This window comes from Pseudophryne corroboree, chromosome 6 (assembly GCF_028390025.1).
Source record: "Pseudophryne corroboree isolate aPseCor3 chromosome 6, aPseCor3.hap2, whole genome shotgun sequence".
Taxonomy (NCBI): domain Eukaryota; kingdom Metazoa; phylum Chordata; class Amphibia; order Anura; family Myobatrachidae; genus Pseudophryne; species Pseudophryne corroboree.
In genome coordinates this window covers 277843768-277855872 of record NC_086449.1, presented here as the reverse complement: position 1 = coordinate 277855872, position 12105 = coordinate 277843768, and the positions used below count along the sequence as shown (strand labels likewise).

The 12105-nt window shown below is 41.5% G+C and overlaps 1 protein-coding gene across 1 annotated transcript; it reads right to left on the bottom strand.

The window, feature by feature from the left end:
- Positions 1–413: 413 nt before the first annotated feature.
- On the bottom strand, positions 414–1984 carry LOC134934541 (uncharacterized). Its single transcript, XM_063929964.1, has 3 exons — positions 1956–1984; positions 1474–1538; positions 414–829 (listed from the first exon to the last, which is right to left on the bottom strand). The coding sequence occupies exons 1-3, from the start codon at positions 1982–1984 to the stop codon at positions 414–416; spliced, it is 510 nt and encodes a 169-aa protein (XP_063786034.1).
- Between the last annotated feature and the right edge of the window lie 10121 nt (positions 1985–12105).

Genomic DNA, 12105 nt, shown 5'->3' with positions numbered 1-12105 from the left:
GAACACCATGATTTGAAGCAAATGAAGCCGGATTCAGAATAAATTGTTTCTCAGAGAAGTAGACTGAATCATCCGTTTGAAAAGAACGAGAAAGTGAATCTGCTCTTCGATTTAAGGTTCCTGGGTGGTAAGAGAGTTTGAAGTAGAACCGAGAGAAGAGATCCCACCTGGCTGTTTGAAGGTAGAGAAGATTCTTGTGATCTGTGTTAAAAGAGATAGGGTGTTGATCTCCCTCTATTAAATATCACCACTCTTCAAAAACTAATTTTATGGCCAACAGTTCTTGTTCCCCAATAGGATAATTTTGCTTTGCTTGGGAGAATCTTCGAGAAAAAAATGCACAAGGATGACTTTTCATATCTTCGAAGAGCTGATAAAGAACTGCCCCCGACTCCCACTGAAGAAGCATCTACTTACACCTGAAAGGGGCGATTGAGATCAGGTTGGCAAAGAATTGGAGCGGACATGAAGGCCTCTTTAAAGAACATGAAGGCTTCCGGAGCCTTGGGTGGCCACATTGAAGGATTGGCTCCTTTCCTGGTTAACATGGTAATTGGGGTGATGATAATGGAGTAGTTCTTGATAAATTTCCTGTAAAGGTTGGCAAAGCCAAGAAATTGTTGGATCCCTTTTAGAGTGGTAGGAAGAGTCCAATCACAAATCGCTTGGACCTTGGTTGAATCCATCTGTAGCTCCTGTCCGGAGATGACGTAACCGAGAAAGGTGATGGAGGGTATCTCAAAGGTCCACTTCTCCAACTTGCAAAAAAGATGATTTTTCCTAAGACAACTTAAGACCTCTTTGACTTGCTCACGATGGATCTTCAAATCTTTAGAAAAAATTTGAATATTATCCAAATATACCACTAGACAACTGTAAAGAAGATCTCTGAATATCTTGTTCACAAATATCTAGAAGACCTCTGGAGCATTGCAGAGACCAAAGGGCATCACTAGATACTCGTAATGCCCTTCCCGGGTGTTAAAGGTGGTCTTCCACTCATCTCCAGAATGAATACGTATAAGGTTATAAGCCCCTCGAAGGTGGCAAATTTCACTCGATCGAATTACTCAGGAATCAGGGGCAGAGGATATCTGTTCTTCATAGTGATCTCATTTAACCCCCGGTAGTCTATGCATGGCCACAGACCCCATCCTTCTTTTTCACAAAAAAGAAACCTGCCCTGGCCAGAGAGGAAGAGGGGTGAATAAAACCTTTACTTTAGATTTTCCGAAATGAAGTCTGACATGGCCTGGGTCTCTGGGAGGGATAACGGGTATATTTGACCTCTTGGAGGAGTCTTGCCATGTATCAAATCAATGGGATAGTCCCAACTATTATGGGAAGGCATAGTGTCAGCTCCCTGTTTGCTAAAGATATTTTGAAAGTCCTGATAGACTACCGGTAGTTCAGCAGGATTCAAATTACAAAGAGGTTTCACAGACGCCAAGCACTCATGGAAGCAAGACTCACCCCAAGCGAGCACATCCATAGTCTGCCAATCAGAGCGGGGTTTATGTCTTTGTAGCCAAGGGTATCTGAGAATTAATTATTGAGAGGCTTTAGGAATTACTAGGAAAGAGATGTTTTCTGAATGAAGAGCTTCAATCTTTAATTTGAGAGTAACAGTGCGGTGAGTAATGATTCCTTCGGGAATGTAACTTCCATCAACTGCAGTGATTGAAATTGGACGATCCAACTTCACTGTCTGAATTCTGGTTCACTTGACTAGTGCCAAGGTGATAAAACTCTCAGCAGCTCCAGAGTCAAGTAGTGCAGAAACAAAAAGAGAAGAAGAGGAGAGCTCTAGACAAGTGGTAAGCACAGATTCTTTACTGAGAGGTAATTCCAAGGAGACTCCTAACTTAACCTCTCCTGCATAAGTTAGGAGCAGTAGTTTCCCAATCGATGCCTGCAGGACTTGACAAAGTGATCAGCCGCTTCGCAATACTTACAGAGGTTTCCTCATCTCCGCCTTTGTCATTCTTCATCAGTGAGACGGAACCGGTTAACCTGCATGGGTTCCTCTGCAGATGGAGAAGATGGTCTAGGAAGAGGAGCAACCTGAGGTCTCGGATGGTCCGACTTTGATCTCTCCAGGCAACGCTCTCTATACCTCAGATGCAGCTTGTTGCACTGATAGACTAGTTTGCCCAACTTGTCTGGAATGTCTAGGGTGGCCAGATCGTCCTTAATCTTGTCTGAAAGACCATTCCAGAAAGCTGCTATGAGAGCTTCTTTGTTCCTGTCAGGAATCGACTTACCACAGCTGCATCTGTCCGTCGGTGCGGTCTCCATCCGGGGTCCCTACGTCTTGCTGTCGCTGGTCTCCCTGTTGCTGGATGCCATCCTGGGCGCGCTCCTGTTGTCAGCGGGCGTGCAAGCACGCCGCGTCCCCACCGGGCCGCGGCATGGGCGCCGCCATGACAGTTTTCCTCTGACTAGTGTGGCAGCCAATCCGGAGCTTGGCCGCACCTCCTCGTTTCCACTCCAGCCAATGCCTACAGACCGAGGGGTATATCAGGAGCAGCAGGGTGAGTCAATCCTTGTCCTGGACTTTGTGTCACTCCTGTGACTTGTGTGTCTGGATCCGCTCTCCAGTTCCCCTGTGTTCCTGTTTGCCTTTCAACCTGTTCCGATACCACCGTGGAACTACAAGCACCAGCAATCCCTGCATCTGTTATCAGGCTCCACACCTTTCACAGCTACAGTGTGCTCCAGCCCTCTGCAGTAGAGACTCTCTCTCCAGGTGCATTCCATCATCTCCACCTGTGCATCAGCCTGCAAGCTGCCAGTGTAATCTCCAACAGCACTGTGAACTTTACACCTATCTCCTGCATTTGCTATCAGGCTTGCTACCATTATTACCATCTCTGCTGGCTCCACGGTCTAACTATCTCTGGTTCCCATACCAACATATCGATCCCTTGATCAATTATCCAGCCATACTGTTATTGCCATAGACTCTCAGCTACCACGCTGCACCATATCCATTACATTTATTGTTTGTTATTGCAAGTATTCCTGCTGCCATATTGTTTAACCTTTTTGTTTAATAAACATCGCGCACATGTGCAGGAATTCAGTCCAGCCTCCTCACTTCTTCCATCCTACCTCCACTGACCCACTAGCGCAAACACAAACCAAACCGAACCTGACAGTTCCAGCCAAGTGCAGAAGAGAGGGTATAAAACTGAATAACATATTGACTGATGGTTTGAGTTCCCTGTCGCAAACGCAGAATCTCCAAAGAAGCTGAAGAAGTCCTGCCTGGTTCATCAAAAATCTTTTGGAAAGTTGATACAAATTTGGAGTAATTTGAAAGAATGGGATCCACTCTCTCCCACAGAAGAGATACCCATTGTAATGCCTGAGCGGTCAGCAGAGAAATAATATAAACTATCCTGGACCAGGCAGTTGGGAAATTCACTGACTGTAACTCAAACTGAATCTCACATTGGTTGAGGAAACCGTGGCATTGCTTTGGAGTACTGTCAAACTTACTAGGTGAAGGTAATTGCAACCGTGGAAGTGGAACTGGCACAGGAGCTGTTAGAACTGGAGTGGCAGTGACGAAAGCTGGCACTTGAGGTATGGATATGAGTGCATGGAGAGAGTCTAGACGAGCTGACATACTTTGCATAAACTGCACAATTTGAGTTTGCGTAGCTTCCTGCTTATTTAAACTTGGCAGGATGTCTGAGGCTGCATCACCCCCAGAAGTCTGATCACTCGTCGGATCCATGGGGCCATGCTCGGCTTGAGTTGAGGATCTGATGACTGACAATTGACTGAGGGAGGAGCTTTCGGCAAAGGAAGGAAACGAGATGGCTGAATGTAGTTCTTACTCATGGATTGAAGACTTAGGCCTGAAGATGTAGAGGGGTAGGCAATGAAGACAATGAACAAGAACGATACAAAAGTACAAATATAAAACCAGAACACACAAGGGTGGTTTTGGCAAAACCAAATACAGATATAAATCCAAAACACGGAGGTCGGCACACACCTCTATTAAAAAGACTGTTGTCATTACCAGATATAGATCTCTTCATCAGGACTTTGAAAAAAATCTAAAAAGGTACTGGCCCATAGTTTCAGGATTAATGTTATGTAAAACTTTATAATGCCCAAGGGTCTCTTATTTTCAGTTGCATGTTCTAATGATCTAGAAAATGTCCTTGTCTTTGGGAAGAGAAAAGAGGGAATATCATATTACATAATATGCTGAATCTCAGCAGGGTATCTAGACCTATACTTCAGTACCTATCGTTACCTGGATCTTCTCCTAATACAGGGTGAGACAAAATAGCTTCCCAGATTTTAAAGGTTAAAAAAGACATGGTTAATGCTATTCAACATTTTAATACATAATCTAAAAGTGTATGAAACACAGTTTATTTTCAATTGGTTTTGAATATGATATCGTCATCTCTGGCATATAATGGTTCTTGGTTGATGTTTGTAGACCTCAGCTTTCAGATGCTACTACTGGCTGTGTAGAGCAGTTTCATGAAGCTGATGAGTATTATTTTCTGACTAGTAACAAAAATTCTGCTTGTTAACGTAGTCAGAGCTTTGTCAATAAAGTGCTGTGATAAAGTGCTGTGATAAGACTGGAAATGACAGATGTGTATCACAAATGAGGGCCACCATCTGGAAGATATCATATTGAAAACCAATTGAAAGTAAACTATATTACATGCATTTTAAGGTTATGTGCTAACATTTTTAATAGCATTTATCATGCCTTTCTTGATAACCCACAATATATGAGAATCTTAGCATCACAGATATTTGAACTATAGAAACTTACAGTGGAAAGATAACATAACATCTCTTCTATTTAACACTGATGGGTTCCTCCTATTATTACATTTGAAATACTATTATTCAAAAATGGGATTCGCAAGGGCAAGCAGACTGTTAGTTTATCTGGGGCACACTTTTATATACATTGCAGGTTGAGTATCCCATATCCAAATATTCCGAAATACAGAATATTCCGAAATACGGAATTTTTTGAGTGAGACTGAGATAGTGAAACCTTTGTTTTCTGATGGCTCAATGTACACAAACTTTGTTTACTACATAAAGTTATTGAAAATATTGTATTAAATGACCTTCAGGCTGTGTGTATAAAGGTGTATATGAAACATAAATGAATTGTGTGTATGTACACAAACTTTGTTTAATGCACAAAGGCCCTCATTCCGAGTTGTTCGCTCGCAAGGCGATTTTAGCAGAGTTACACACGCTAAGCCTTCGCCTACTGGGAGTGAATCTTAGCTTCTTAAAATTGCGAACGATGTATTCGCAATATTGCGATTACATACTACTTAGCAGTTTCAGAGTAGCTTCAGACTTACTCGGCATCTGCGATCAGTTCAGTGCGTGTCGTTCCTGGTTTGACGTCACAAACACACCCAGCGTTCGCCCAGACACTCCCCCGTTTCTCCAGCCACTCCCGCGTTTTTTCCGGAAACGGTAGCATTTTTATCCACACGCCCATAAACCGTCGTGTTTCCGCCCAGTAACACCCATTTCCAGTCAATCACATTACGATCGCCGGAGCGAAGAAAAAGCCGTGAGTAAAAAAACTATCTTCATAGCAAAAATACTTGGCGCAGTCGCAGTGCGAACATTGCGCATGCGTACTAAGCAGAAAAACGCTGCGATGCGAAGAAAATTACAGAGCGAACGACTCGGAATGACCCCCAAAGTTATTAAAAATATTGGCTAAAATGACCTTCAGGCTGTGTGTATAAGGTGTATATGAAAAATAAATACATTCTGTGCTTAGACTTAGGTCCCATCTCCATGATAACTCATTATGGTATGCAATTATTCCAAAATACGGAAAAATCCGATATCCAAAATACTGCTGGTCCCAAGCATTTTGGATAAGGTATACGCAACCTGTATTATCACATTAGAGGGCAAATTTCAGATAGGGAATTGAGATTAATGCAGACTGCGATGATATATTTAGCGAAAATATAAGCTGCTTGGCTCTTAATTATATCTTAAGGGACGAGATATATCCCAATTGTGATAGAGGCAAGCAGAAGGCTGTGCTACTCCAACCAGGTGTACAGATCGCGAGGTGGTATGTCTACTGAATATCAAAGTAAAACAAAACACTATGTCAATCTTTTGCTACACAGTAGTGATACATTTTTACCACATTGATAATTTCAAATAGTCACAATGTACACTGAGGGTTGTATCCAAAATGATGGAGCATCTTATGTGATGTTTGACCAAATGTGATTCTCAGGGTGAGGGAAAATCAGAAAAATACATTGTGACTTAACCACTTCTGCTTTTGCTCATCTGTTAGACATTGAATGAGCAATGATAGTGTGGTAGAAGTCAGTCTTCTGATTGAGGGCCCAATTCAGACTTGATTGCTGCTGTGCATTTTCGCACAGCAGGCAATTATCGAACTACTGCGCATGCTCATGCAATGCAATGCGCATGCGCATCGCCAAACAGTGACAGGATGGAGCAAAAATTTTGATCGCACAGGCGTTCGCGTGGTGATTGACAGGAAGAGGACGTTTGTGGGTGGTAACTGACTGTTTTCTGGTAGTGTCAGAAAAAACACAGGCGTGCCCAAGTGTTTTCAGGGTGGGTGTGTGTGACGTCAGCTCCGGCCCCGATCAGCCTTATTTCTTCGCACTGAAGGAGTAAATAATGAGCTGACTGAGGGGAATTTTCACACAGCATACACATGCATTCGCACACTTGCATGGGGAAAATTTTCACTTCCCCTGGGCGCAACTATCTGATAGCAGGACAGTGCTGCAGCACAGCAATCAGCTCTTAATCAGGCCCTTAGATGGAAGTATAGTGATACACTTCTGCTTTCCAAAGGAGGAAAACATAATTCTATTACTTCCTGATCTACCGCACTTGGTATTCCCAGGAGGTCTGCCATCCAAGTACTGACCAAGCTTAACACTGCTTAGCTTCCATGGTCAGACGAGATCGGCCATACCCAATGTGGTATGGCTTTAGGTGAAAGGTAAGAATTCAAGCGGGTAGCTCATATGTTGGATGAGAAAGTGTATAATGAAAATGAATGTCATATTTAAGATAGGTGTAGTGGTTACGCAATGTTAGAAATAGTAGGATGGAAAATAGTTAAAGCAGTACACTTCTGCTATCCAAGGAATGAGCCCTTTTACTTCAAATAAGCATTGCAATGCATATTACCATATTGTATGAGAGAGTGTATATGAAGAAAGATAGCTGGGTAAGTATACCAACTTGAGACTTTCAAATGTATAACCAAGAGAACATCCAGTAATTATCTGATCATACAATTTAATACCATTAATGTCAACTGGTTAAGGTTTTTATAAACAGAAAGGGCTAATAGTCTATGGACTCATAAGGGTAAATTCCACTGTGATAATAAGTCAATTAGTACACAGGATACAAGTAACACAAGCTGATATAGTCATACAAGTACCTGCGTGTGTGTATGTATCTATAGCTTTATAATGCATCACATAAACATAATGACGTGTGTAGAAGATGCCAGGAAATACATGGTTATTAATTATACAATACCAACATTTCCTTAGCAAGGACTACCTGGAGGGCTGTATTGATATACAATTCCGCACACAAAAAGTAGGAACAACTGCTGATGCCCATGTCATTGGCGTGACCAAAAGTCAAGCACCAGACTGAAAGTTCATATAAACATCATAGCGGGTACAGAAGGTGTTTTCATACAATACCAAAGTCCTGTAGTGGGGAAATGCTAGTGAGCTGTGTTAATGCACAGCTCGATATAGAAAGAACGTTACACACACATGTGGCGCTCAAAGGACAAATTATTCTCCCCTGTGTCATAAATGGTACTAAGACAATAATCACCCTAGGTATTCCAAATAATAATGATCCACCGTTTCTGCAGTCAACCTAGAGAAGGGTGACCACCTCCACATAATGGTTATTGGTGGTGGGGCACAAAAACAAAAAGAAAATATATAGTGCAGTGATCCTTTTTCAATTGGTTGAATTTAAACGACTGATGCACTTACAAACACACGAGTGTAAATCAGCATTTCAAAGATGGTTCCACTGGTGCAGGATAATAACTTTCAGATGTGTCTTTAGCATGAAGGATACTTAAATCTGTAAGACAGAATATACTTGCCTCCACACAGTATATAGGAGCGCAAGTAAAAAAATATAGTGCAATAGTCTTTGTAAAAAACACACATTTAATACAAGATGCACCTTCAGACATAAACGATTCAAAAGCATGGTATGACAATCCAAAGAAAGGCACAGCAGCTCAGCATACAGCCCACAAACCCGCGGTCCCCAACAGAAGACCTCTAGATCCGGATACAAGAGATCAGGAAGACCCTCAGAGTAGTTGTGTTAAAGCTGGCAGGTTCCCTTGTGAGCAGGGATTGTTAGAAGAACAAGCACTTAACGCGTTTCTGACTCAAAAGTCCTTCGTCAGAAGTGTAGCCTGTACCTCCTGGTGATCCTATTTATATTTCCTGCAATCATCACAGCTGTGTGTGATGATTGCTGCTTCCCGGCGTCCATGTCGTTCTGCGCATGCGCAGTTTCTCCGGAAACCGGCAATGCGTTCCATTACAGCCCGGAAGTACGTCATATGCGTTCCAAAGACTGGAAGTTCATGTTAAAGATAGCGCTTATCTTGCTATCATCTCAGAAACGGCACATAGCCCGAATGTCCATGATTAGAATGTTCAAATCCATCATAAAAAATAAAATAATAAAAAGCATAGTTAAAAAGTGAAAAGTGTGCAAAATGATGGAAAAGAGGGATAGGGGAATTATGCAGCACTCTTATGCCTATGGAACTCAACGGTGACTTCGAACTTAAGTGTTTTCTTAATTGAAGACACTTATTCTCATTTGCTGCATAAATCCCCTATCCCTCTTTTCCATCATTTTGCACACTTTTCACTTTTGCACTTTATATATGTTGGAATTATGTGTATAAGGACTGTTTTTAACTATGCTTTTTATTATTTTATTTTTTATGATGGATTTGAACATTCTAATCATGCTTTTGAATCGTTTATGTCTGTAAGTGCATCTTGTATTAAATGTGTGTTTTTTACAAAGACTATTGCACTATATTTTTTTTACTTGCGCTCCTATATACTGTGTGGAGGCAAGTATATTCTGTCTTACAGATTTAAGTATCCTTCATGCTAAAGACACATCTGAAAGTTATTATCCTGCACCAGTGGAACCATCTTTGAAATGCTGATTTACACTCGTGTGTTTGTAAGTGCATCAGTCGTTTAAATTCAACCAATTGAAAAAGGATCACTGCACTATATATTTTCTTTTAGTTTTTGTGCCCCACCACCAATAACCATTGTGTGGAGGTGGTCACCCTTCTCTAGGTTGACTGCAGAAACGGTGGATCATTATTATTTGGAATACCTAGGGATATTATTGTCTTAGTACCATTTATGACACATGGGAGAATAATTTGTCCTTTGAGCGTCACATGTGTGTGTAACGTTCTTTCTATATCGTTCGATTTCAGTGTTGTGGATGTACACTTCTGTTACACTCATTTGGGCTGCACCTTGGTCTTAATTGCGCACTGGAGTTCTCACTCTTGCTACTTTAATGCACAGCTCAGCACACGAGGATGGAGACAGCCGCCGAAGCCCCTGTCATTGGCATGACCGGAAGTAGAGACCCGTACCGTAATTGATGCACATTTCGCTCAGGGAGATTGTTCACCTGATCATCTGATCAGACAGCCCCAGTGTAAAACATTTAGACACTGCACTGACCAATTGTAACATCTGGGGGTGTGCATAAGTTAATGTTTTATTGACAGGTGTTGGCAGCACTGACCAATTGTGGCATTCATGGGCGTGCATAAATTAATGTTGATAGACAGGCATTCTACATTCCGAGACATGCATTTAGAACCTATGTGGGACTGCATACATTAGTTAACGGGCATTGTTAATATAAACTGATAAATGCAGGGACATATGTTTACAAAGGGAATGGTATTGCCGTTTTTTTTTAATAATTAATTATTTGAAGATAGCAGTGTGAAAGAATGGATTACACAAATAAATGTATTTAATTAGGTGAAGGAATATCATGATGTATGGGGCTGGGGAATGTAGCTGTGAAGTTATGGAAATTAAAAGGGGACATATTCCATGTGTGCCATATGTGAGGTATCTCAGAATTGGTAGTGATGGTTGGGTGATATGTGTGCAACGAAGCATGTGACAGTGGTGCTTGTGGGAATGTGTCTTTTAATAAGTACAAGAAGGGAGGGGTTAATGGAAATGATTGATCTTGCATCAAATTCACCTACACGTGTGATCCTTACACTATCAGTTTCTTGGATGTACAAGTATCAATAAATAACAACTCCCTAAGTACAACAGTATACAGTAAAACCACGAATAAGAACACGTTACTTTTGGCAACCAGTCAACATCCTAAACCCCTCATCAAGGGACTTCCTCATTCTCAAATGATATGCACTGCCCGGATACACAGCACAAAGGAGACATTGGGCGAGCAACTGGATAAGGTGGTAAACAAATTCTGCCAAAGGGGATATAAGAAGACAGATCTCTTGAGACAAAAACAGGAGGTCGCTTTGATGGACAGCACTTCTTTATTGCAACCAGTAGTCAGGAACAGAGAAGAAAGAATCCCCTGGAAGAGTAAATTTAGTACCTCCAGTCCAGTAATACAATGGGCCACTAGAGCCCTCTGGCCCATAGTAGATACTGACACCAAGTTGACCTGTTTTAAAAACAAGAGGCCCATGAATTGCTTTACCAGGGCAAGAAGTATCAAGGACTCTATAGTACATTCAGACATCACTGGTTTTTCGTGTCCGTCAGCCTCTAACTTTCTTACCAAGCCCCCAGGCTGTTACAAGTGCCTGGGCTGTACTACATGTAAGAACATGATCAGTGGCCCTTCTTTCAAACTTCCCAGTAAAAAATTTGTGTACAAGTTGCGTCATGTCATGAACTGTATGACCATTCGTGTGGTATACCTCATCACCTGTCCATGTGGTCTGGGCTGTGTGGGAAAAACCATCACCACCTTCATACAAAGAAAGGCGCTGCATAGATCTGCCATTAATGCAGCCATCAAAAAAGGCAGATCAGACTAACCAGTGGCACACCATTTTGCAGTCAAAGGACACTCTGTAGATTCATTGAAACACATTCCACACAGCCTAAGAGGCGGTGACAGAGGAGGCAAGTTACTAAAGATGGAAGCACGCTGGATCTTCAAATTGGGGACCTTCCAAATTGGGGACTCAATGAAAAAATACAGTGGAACAGCTTTTAATGCTTTAGAAGTGGGACATTTATCACCACTACACATCCCTTGTACATCCAATCTGTGGTGGGCACTGACAACATTTAAGTCTCACCATATTGGTGTCTATAAACTGTCCTTTGAGCTCTTTTTCTTCTTTTTCCTTTTGACCCTTACAATGTTTACCAGATACCACATTGTTGTTTAACTCACACTTCCAGTGGTGTATTTATTGACTTAACACTATATCCAGTCAATACTCAGCCAAGCATTTGCTATCTTTACTCTTTTAATTCAGACACTTTTTTTCATAAACACAACATCCTTCTTCCTTTTTACAGACCTGGCTTTTTACAGGCAATTAGGGAACATTAAACACACATATACATTAGGTCCAGTCCCAACATTTTATTAGGTGTATACTCTTTCTAGAGATGCCCATATACAACACCTAAGACAGTGGCCTCAGTATTATATAGTGCCCTTATTATAGTATTATTATAGTGGCATATATAGTGGCCTTATTATTATATACGAGGGTACTTGGAGCAGGCACTTGATAGACCTGACTATTAATACATCACATATGTTTAGAATAGGTTTTGGCAGTGTGTTACCATTTTGACATGATACATCGTTCCATTCTATATTAATTCAACATATATACTCATTATTCTTCTCATTAGCCCAGATATCCATGTATTTTCGGTCCTCTATACCATCTTATAAGTCCTTTAGGGACCAGCAGCTCAGCACCAACCAGCAGTTTGT